Below are 9,530 nucleotides of genomic sequence, written 5' to 3'. Positions count from 1 at the left end.
TCTATTTGCTGTCTTTTTCCTTCTACCTTCCTCACCCTAGAACTTCCTCTTTAGAGGAAGGACTGGCTGAACATACATCTTATTCTAGCATTATCCAGTTTTTTTTTCCCACAAAGCTGCCAACCTTTCTTGTACTGCACTAAATCTCCAAAATAAATTTTAAAAGGTGCTTAATTAAGGAAAAGGGATCAAATGCTCCCATATCCAGGGATGGAGGAGAAAAGAGCCAGGAGTCAACAAATTAGTATCAGTCTTTATTGGCATGTCAAAATACAACGACATCATGGGAGAATGGTCTGAAGAAAACACAGAGCCAAGAGTTTGGGGTTCTAAGGCATGATGGGTGCCCTGAGCCTTTAGGCTATGAGGAAGGCGGTTTACTGCTAGGGGTCTCTTTGGACTTCAGAATGATCCTGTATTTGGCTAGAAACTGGCTGCCCAAAGTACTCAGCTCTTGCTGAAGCTCTTTCAGAGCTCCGTCTTGCTCCTGCTGCTCCCCAAGCACGTGCTTCTTGTAATAGTTGATGTACAAGTTCACCCAGTCATTAACCACAGTTTTCATGTCTTCTTCAGGCATGAGAGGGTCATCAAAGACCTGGGGGAGGGGAGGGGAGAAGGGAGAGAGTCGGCAAGAGAGGATGCACTCAGAGATACAGAGCGCCAGGATGGTCTCATGGATGCTCACATCCTCTTTGATATGGATTTGCATTCCCCGTTTCTTGGATCGATGCCACCATTGCCCTTACGGTTTCAAATGAGCCTTCTCTGCCCTCCCAACACATACTCTCCATCTCTGTCCTTGAAATAAAGTGCACAGGCTTACCTGCTGATCCAGCAGAACATTAAACTCCTTTATTCCTGTAGAGATCAGATCCTTATTGCTCTGAAAAGGGGCCATCTGCCAGGGAAAGAAAGGTGAGCGTTATCCTTTTCCCTCACTCCTGAATACCCTCCGCTCTTTCAGCACGCCATACGACCCCCATCGTCCCTGTTAGACATCCCTCATATCCAAGAGGGCACCCCTTTCCCTAAACCTGTCAAGTCCTGCCCTGCTCTGAAGTTACACTTTCACCAACTCGGGCTCACCTTCAAGTCCCACGGTGCTGAACCTGCTTCACACACACTCTTCAGGGTTTGTGTGTCCTCTGCACTAAGCTAGATGGAGGCAGAGTCAGGAGTTAGCGTAAGAAGGCAACGCCCTGCCTTGAGGTCCTGAGGGAGTGAGATATGTCCTCCCAGGGTGGAGAAGGTGGGTGGTGAGGCTTCCCTGGAGTTAGAAAGATAGAGAGAACCATGGGGGAAAAAATAGATAAACGAAGATAGAAAATGCAAGAAACAAACCAGGAAAGTGCTTGCTGTTTCTCTGACAACCCTATAACCAGTCTCAAAATTCTAAAAAAAAAAAAAAGCCAACATTAGGCGATTTTGCACCGTACAAAATGTAATGGCGTTGTTTCTCCAATCCATGGCTGCTATATTAATAACAGTTTAGAAGCCAGGTTACGAGCTCACATTAAGGAGGCAAAGGAAGGAGACTCAAGTCAAAGGCCAGTCCCAGACTGTATCCAAATAAGACCTTGTTCTCATAAAAGAAGTTTACGATCCATGTATTCTTGCATGCCAGACACTTCTCCAAGAGTGTATTAAGTATTTATCATTATAAAAACATCCTTTCAGAAGGTGGAGGATACATTCATAATGGAGCTTTTTCAATGAAATTATGTCCTCACTCCAGTGGAGCAAAGGAATCTTTGAATACTTGCCACTGTCTCCAAATAATGCGCAAATAAAATAGTTATATGCTAGGCTGGAAGGATGGCTCAGTGGTAATTGCTGACAACATTGATGACCTGAATTCAATTTCTAGGCCCCACATATGCTATCCTTTGACATCCATATGTACACCATGGTATGTATGCATCTCTCTCTCTCTCTCTCTCTCTCTCTCTGTGTGTGTGTGTGTCTTTCTAACACACATAAATAAATATATAAAATAGTATTATCATAACAATAGTATCTATCATTTGCCAAATCTGACTTAGGCTGCTACATGTAAGATCTGTTTAGCTCTCACCTGAACTCTCTCTGGTATAGTAGTATTGTTTCCATTTATCAGATAGAAAACTGAATGCCAGAGAAACAATTAACTTTACCAAGATCTCACAGTTACAAACCTACACTTCAAGTAAGTTTCCTGGGTGAATTCATTCACAGAAACTGGCTTGGAATTTTACATTCTTCCTGGAAATACAAATTTTCAGAAAAGTGCTAGTTTATCTCAGCCTTAGACAGACTCTGTGTGGCTTGGGTTGGAAGGGGACTCCTAGTCAAAGTTTGTGATGGAGCCAGCCGTCCTCTGGAATCAGGAAGTTTACAGAATGAAGCTGTTAACTGGAATCAAATGGGGTAGGGGCAGAGTGCCAAGAATGCGGTCAAGAATTCCAGGCTAAGGAACAACCATGTTTCATTTCTAATTTAAAGAAAAAAGAAGGTGCTTTTGGTAAATTTCTACCTTAGGGCCAGTTCCTTAAACTTGTTGGGAAGTAGAATGGGGCCAAAGAAAAAGGGGGTAAGCTTAAAGGGAGAGAGACCCTTTGGTGTGGACTCTAACTCCACAGAGCTCTCCCAGGAGAAGAAACTCAAGAACCTCCCTTGCTTATGCTGTCTTCTGACACCGTTGAGATAACATCCTAATTTGGGGAGAGCTGAAGGGCAGAGAAGTACTTCTCAGGGTGTTAGTGAACCAAGCTGTCTCCTTACTACTTGAAAAGGCCAACCACTTGGGGACCAGTACTGGGGTGAAGAAAAGAGCTTGCTTGGAAAGCCAGAAAGCCAAGGAAACAAAGTGGCCAATGCCAACAAAAACTGGCAGGTGCTAGGAAAGGCTCTAAAGAGAGGAGGGCAGAGACACACACAAGGAGCTGACAGCTGAAGACATTTTAAAAACAACCTCCTAAAGACTGGTGTTTTCCTGGCCATTCCAGTGGCCCTGTTTGGTTTAGTTCCTCTTAGTTTTGATGTCTTTGGCCTTGGAAGGGAAGAGAGCTAAGCAAGGTTAAGTCAAATCAACCTTGTTCTAGCCGAAATAGTTTTTTTTTTTAATAATTAATATATCAGGGTTGGGGATTTAGCTCAGTGGCCCTGGGTTCGGTCCCCGGCTCCAAAAAAAAAAAAAATAATAATTAAGATATCTTCGTGCAGAGTTGGGCAGAGATGGTCTGAACCAAGGATTAAGGTGGCCAAGGACACAGAGACACAATGAAGGCAAAGATGATCTCCTTACTGCATCTCGACCTGGTTTCCCTTCCGTGCTCCCGCCCTTGTGTTCTCTAGTAAATGAATTCAGGTGAGACACACACGGTGTAGTGTAGAGAATAGAGTTTAGTGCATAGTGACAGGGATGAGAGTGAGCAGTGGCCAGAGAGACCATTGTGGAGGGCATGCTCTCAAGGGGTGGGAACGGATGTCAGGGGGCCATTTGTGTTACGTATTTGGAGAGGTCATTATGTGACCTCTGAACAACCACACAGTGATTGACTGGATGGGTTTGGGCTCCTTCCTTCGTTCTAGCCCACTTCCATTCTTGGTAGAGCTTTTACCCTTCCTTAACAGGCTGTCTACTTCCACCCTGTGCCTAATTTAAAAGGCATGATTTTCCTCCTTCTCTCCCCCTGGTAATTGCCAGGATTTCCACCCAACCTGTACTGTTTCCCTCTTAAACTAATAACTGTCTTCAAGATTCCTGTTTATTCCTTTTCTAAATTCTTTTATTAAAAAAATTGTGTGTGTGTGTGTGTGTGTGTGTGTGTGTGTGTGTGTGTGTGTGTGTGTAGGTACACATCCATGTGTTTGCCTGAAGAGGCCAGAAAGAGGGTGTCTGATCCCCGGAAGTTGGAGTTACAGGAGGTTTGAACTACCAGACATGAGTGCTGGGACCCCGCCACTGATGTCTTGGAAGAATTGGGAGCATTTAACTAGTAAGCCTCTAAAATCCCTTTATTAAAGAGCCTAAGAAGTTCCCATGGGAACCTCGGTTTCCCCAGTAACAATAACAACAAACGTTGCCAAAGAGCTCTTTACGCTGCTGGAGAGAATGTGAACTGCTGTGGCTGCTCTGAAAAATCAAAAGAAAAATATTAGAACTACCATATGATTACAGCTCTACTACCAGAGGACTCCATGTCCTACCACAGAGATACCTGTGCACGTGTGTCTACTGCTGCAGTATTCAGAACAGCTAAGAAACGGAATCAGTCTGGATCTCCGTCAGGAGACAAATGGGTCACAAAATGTGGAATTACAGTGACATTTTATTCAACCCTAAAGAAAAATGAACGAAGCCATAACATTTGCAGGAAAAGACTGTTTCAGAAGAACAAATGTCCCGTGTTTTCTCTCATATGCAACTCCTAGAATTGGAATTTTATGTGTGTTTGTGTATGGAGGTTGGTGGAGGGTATAGGTCATGATGTTAGAAATGTAATTGCGAGAAGAGAAGAAGGGATCTTTAGGAGAGTAGGAAGATAGACATGTGGCAGCGTGGAGGAGAGGGGGGTTGGGTGGGGTGGGTGAGTGGATGTCTACATAGTAGGAGTCAAGCAAGAGAACAGGGAGAGGCAGGTGGTAAAGGGGAACATCAGGAACAAAATATGCATGAGAATGCCATAATGAAGCACATTAAGTCACAAGTTAATTTGAAAATTTTCAAAAACCGTATTGTCCTTGGCCTCACAGTCAAAAGAGCCACTGCGACCCCGGAAAGGGATACTCTTCAGTTACACAACTAAAAGTTTGAGATCTGAGTGGAGTTTCGATCACAACTATTTTCCCAAGAAGTCATCTTTCCCTCTTCTGATTATTGGAATTCATAATCCCTGTATTGCTCCTCAAGTCCAAAGAACTATAGATAGGCCAGGTGCAGTCCTGGGTTGTGTCCCAGGAAGGCAGGGGACACAGTAATCTCATTTCCAGGATAGTAAAAGATTATTGCCCCTCTGCGGCCACCGTAGCCAAACAGGAAATGTACGTAGTTTGTCTAGCTTTTTGCCGCGTTGGACCGACTCGCTGAGCTTCGCGGGGATGGCTGACACTGCGAGCCTGCGGGCGCCGCTATGCACCGAGCAATTCGGCTCCGGAGCCCCACGCAGCTGCAGCGCTGCTGCCGATGGGAGCCTGCAGTGGGACAGGGCTCAGCGCTGGGGCTGGTTCTCCCGGGCCTCGATAACGAAACCCGGGCAGCATGAGGGTGGAGGCAGGGGGCCCTGGGCAGCACTGACCACTCTTTCGGGCCTCAGATCAGTGCTGCTGCCTCAGGGCTTCCCAGACAGCGTCAGTCCGGATTACCTGCAGTACCAACTGTGGGATTCCGTGCAGGTCCGGCCGGCCTATTGCCATGGGGGTTGGAGGGCGTATGACTGGGGACCAAGGGAATAGGCCCCTGTAATCTGCATTTGCACACTGAAAGGCAGGGTGCACTGCAGAGTTCTGACAGTCTTCCGGGTCCCACAGAACCAGTGAGAGCTGATATAGCTCAGTAGGCTCCTTGCTCTTGGGACCCATCCTCACTCCACTTCTTTTCTCTCTAGGCCTTTGCTTCCAGCCTCTCCGGCTCCCTAGCGACCCAGGCAGTATTGCAGGGCTTAGGGGTGGGCAACGCAAAAGCCTCAGTTTCAGCTGCCACGTCCACTTGGCTGGTGAAAGGTGAGCTGGAACCTGGGAGCCTTCCTTACCTGTTGATCTCATCCCTGCCTTCTTCTGTCTCTGGCCTCTTTTTTCTTTTACTGCAAATCGTAGCTCTGCTATTCTGTGCTGTTCTGACCTCCAACAGTGGCTCTCGTGTGTGTGTGTGTGTGTGTGTGTGTGTGTGTGTGTGTGTGTGTACACATTCCGGGTGTGCAGCCTGATTAGACAGTACACAGAAGCTGAATGTCCACGCCTAGAATAATATTCTATGTCTATCTTGTTTCCCTCATCAGTGAAATCAGCCTCAACTTGTTACCTAAGCCAACTTCAGAATCCCTAAATCACCTGGCTCCCTCATCCTTAAATTAACTTTAATCCCACTTTATGCAGGAGTGCACAGATATGCAGTTTATTACATGAAACTGCTGGTTTCTCGAGATGGTGAAAATTGGATACTTCCACTGGGGAAAGAGGCATGTGGCTGGTCCTAAGTCGGTAGTTATGGAAATGCTAAAATGTATTCTGACTCCTCTGGGGTACTAAACAGTGCTGTAGTAAGGTGATAGTAACTGTGTGCTGAGCGTATACAGCTTTTTTTTAATCACTAAGAAAAACAAAGATAATTTAGCACCAAGCTGCCTGGAGAGTGAAGCAGAGAAAAGGGAACTCTCCACTTGTTTCGAGTTTAAGAAGGCCCTCAGCTCAGTCTTCTGGCCTCTGTCTTTCCCTGTTATTCCCAGTGGCATTTAAATGAACCTTAGGGGCAGAGCAAGCACATCTTGTCCTATAGACCTAGACACCTCTTTCGTGAACCTCCCTGGACTCTGGAGATCAGGAGGCTCCTGTTTATGTTGGACTATTAGAATTGAGCATCCTGTTTATGCCGGTGAGCACATCGTAACTACGGATGACCCTTTGAAAGAGCATGTCAGAGCAGAAGTGACCGATGGCCTCTTGACGCCATTGTCTCTTCTTTTAATGATGCCAACTACCACCACTGTCACAACAGTAATAGATGCTGGCAGTTTGTTATATGACAGTCCTTGTGCTGCTGCAGGTTAGACCTCTTGGTAGCTGTGGGACAGGCAGTGCTGTCATTCCCCACACGGCAGCTGGGGAAATAGAGGTCCCCAAGGTCACACACCTAGTAAGTTATAGGGCCTGGATTTGAGCATAGGTGATTTAGTCCTTTTCACAGTTATCTCGCTGTGTTTGCCTTGACCTTTTCCATTGCTCTCCTTTAGCTCATTTCAAAACTGTGGTTGAAGACTGGGTCCGTAATTGTTTTTATTTTTTTGTTTTGTTTTTGTAGTGTCATTTCCAAGCATCCCATTCTCAGCAGCAGCATGATCTGTGCTAACAAATCTGTGTCTAACAGGCTTTTTAAGAAAAGCTGAGGCCATTTTAAGACATGAGCACACATGCACATGAAAACCTGTTCCCAGTGTTATAGGACACCCTCGTAATTAGGATTTTACAAACTTGTTTCCCTCAGGGGTGAGATGTTTATAAGCAGAACACCATATAAAAAGTACCCTTGGGATTTTTATTGTTTGTCTTCTTATGCCGCAGGATCTTCTGTAGCCCAGGCTAGCCTACATCTCCATGTATCACTGGATATAACCCTCCATCTTTACTTGGAATTATAGGCATGCACTAAGGCTTTGGAATGAATGATGTAATCATTTTCAGACACACACTGTCCTAGTTGGTTGGTTAGTTTTGCTTGGTGGTTATTACTTGTTTGTTTGTGGTCAACTTGAAACAAGCTAAGGTCATCTGAGAACAGGGAACCTCCGTTGAGAACATGCCTCCATAAGATGGTCTGGCCTGTTGGGAACTTTCTTAATTGATGGTTGATGTGGATGGGCCCAGGCCACTGGGCAGTGCCTGTGCAGGTTGTCCTGGGGAACAGCTGAAAAAGAACAGAGCAAGCAGCACTCCCCCATGGCTTCTGCTCTAGTTCCTGTCTCCAACTTCCTGCTGTGCTCTAGTTCCTGCCTTGACTTCGGTTGGTAGACCATGAGGCAGGGTGTGTAAGCCAATAAACCCTTTCCTCTTCAAGCGACTCTTGGTCATTGTGTTTTATCACAGCAATAGAACTCCACTAATGCAATACTCTATTAGAACGTGTTAATTATTGGAGCCAACAATAGTAACATCATCTCTGGCAGTTAATATTTTAGTAGCCTGGTATAGGTCAGGCAGTTTTGCCCTCTTACACGTAATGCGTCTCTTACAGTTCAATAGCAGTATTTATTTTTCAGATAGAGAAGCTCCAGGAAGACCCAGACACTCTTGTGTCTTCTTTCTTTATTTATTTATTTTGAGAATTTAATATGTGAATACTATAATTACATAATTTATCTCCTCTCCTCCCTTCAGCCTCCTAAAATTCCCGGCCTCTTATTTTTTTAATTATTATTGTTACACACACACACCCCCCCCACTGAATTCATTTCTGTTGGGATTAGACAACCTATCAGGGAGCACATCTCTGGAGATGATGGATTCTCCCTCTCTTGGCAACTGTTGATTTCCTGTAGCTCTTTTCAGGGTTGGAGCCTCATGAGCTTCCTCCTGTCCATGCTGGTGTGTCAGCTGGTAGCATGTTTCAGGTCGTGATTAAGCAACCATATTGTTGAGACTTCATGAGTTCAGCCTCTCTGACCTTCCGTCTCAAAGCAGACATCCTGGTCCTTTGGCTCTTCTTTCTGCGCCCCTCTTCTGAGATGGCCTCTGAGCCTCAGATGTAAGAGTTGAGTTGTAGATGTATTGAGGCTGGGTACCAGTGGTCACCTGTTCTCTGTAGTTTGAGCAGTTGTGGCTTTTCTGTAATGGTCTCCATCTGCTGCAAAAAGAAGGTTTGGTTTTGTTTTTACATAGGGGATAAGAGCAACTCGCCTATGGGTACAAGAATAATTATTTAGAATGCAGTTAGGGATTATACTGATTGAGAGGAATGGAATGAGTGGGTTTTCCTCTAGGGTCCACGACCTCACAAGATCTGGGAACTGGACTAGGTTTACAATATGGGGCTGGAGGGCTAGAGAGATGGCTCAGCAGTTAAGGGCACTGGCTGCTTTTCCAGAGGACCTGGTTCAGTTCCCAGACCTATGTGGCAGCTCCTAACCATCTGTAAGTCCAGTTCCAGGGGATCTGGCGCCCTCATACAGTCATACATGTAGGCAAAGCACCCGTGTACATTCAATCGAAATAAATAAATTGTTTAAAAAGTAAAAACAAACAATGAAACAACACCAGGCATGTATTTCCTATTGTTGAGCAAGACCTATGTCCAATGGACCAGTTACCATAGGTTCCGCCCACTTTTGCACCTTTAGGGCTCTCATGCCATTCTAGTCATGGTCACAGTGTACAGGTACTACAGCTGGGCAGGACTATTGACTGCTTTCCTCCGTTGGTATCTTACACACCTCAGACACGGAGGGTTAGTCTTCAGGGAGGAGGCTTCCAGGTCAGTTCCCACTCTGTGAGTCCTACGTCCAAAGTGTGTGGTGTCTTCAACAATAGAATGTAACCTTCAGTTTGGGGGAGGTAACCAAGGTATGGCAAATCCTGTGTTGTTTAGGGGGTCTCTTAGACTCCCCTGACCAACAACTGGAAAGGAGGATCCCGTGCCTGGCAATGAGGTTTTTGTTATATAATCTGTGGATCTCGAAGTGGTCAGGTAATTCCAAGTAGCATGAACAACTTAACTGTGTTATATACACATGCGTACATACTGTTAAGTAGACAGGAAATAATACGATTCCTTATGGCTTTTCAAACATCCTTAGTGGCTTTTGTCCCTCTTCCCTGCCTGTCCTCTGTTGCCCTCCAGCATC

The 9,530-nt window shown here is 45.4% G+C and overlaps 2 protein-coding genes across 3 annotated transcripts in view; one reads left to right on the top strand and one right to left on the bottom strand.

Annotated features, from left to right (window-relative positions):
* Positions 1-242: 242 nt before the first annotated feature.
* Positions 243-1,215, bottom strand: Ahsp (alpha hemoglobin stabilizing protein). Its single transcript, NM_001106299.1, has 3 exons — positions 1,087-1,215; positions 824-898; positions 243-595 (listed from the first exon to the last, which is right to left on the bottom strand). The coding sequence occupies exons 2-3, from the start codon at positions 896-898 to the stop codon at positions 362-364; spliced, it is 309 nt and encodes a 102-aa protein (NP_001099769.1). The 5' UTR covers positions 1,087-1,215; the 3' UTR covers positions 243-361.
* Positions 1,216-5,045: 3,830 nt separating this feature from the next.
* Positions 5,046-9,530, top strand: part of Rusf1 (RUS family member 1) — a 28,432-nt gene continuing 23,947 nt past the window's right edge. The window contains exons 1-2 of one of the 2 annotated variants that reach the window (XR_015630644.1): positions 5,046-5,373; positions 5,586-5,700. Coding sequence is in view for 1 of the 2 variants with exons in the window: in NM_001035517.1 (NP_001030594.1) it covers positions 5,080-5,373; positions 5,586-5,700 (409 nt within the window). In the remaining variant the exon portion in view is untranslated. 2 annotated transcript variants of the gene reach the window in all.

This window comes from Rattus norvegicus, chromosome 1, assembly GCF_021556685.1.
Source record: "Rattus norvegicus strain SHRSP/BbbUtx chromosome 1, alternate assembly SHRSP_T2T, whole genome shotgun sequence".
NCBI classification, from domain to species: domain Eukaryota; kingdom Metazoa; phylum Chordata; class Mammalia; order Rodentia; family Muridae; genus Rattus; species Rattus norvegicus.
Note: the sequence above shows the minus strand (reverse complement) of the source record. Positions and strands in the feature narration are given on the sequence as shown.

Bases quoted from the DNA above. Each gene is read 5' to 3' on its own strand.
- Ahsp (NM_001106299.1), bottom strand. From the start codon at position 898: ATGGCCCCTTTTCAGAGCAATAAGGATCTGATCTCTACAGGAATAAAG. The intron at 596-823 runs GTAAGCCTGTGC...CCCCTCCCCCAG, and splicing joins ATGTTCTGCTGGATCAGCAG to GTCTTTGATGACCCTCTCAT.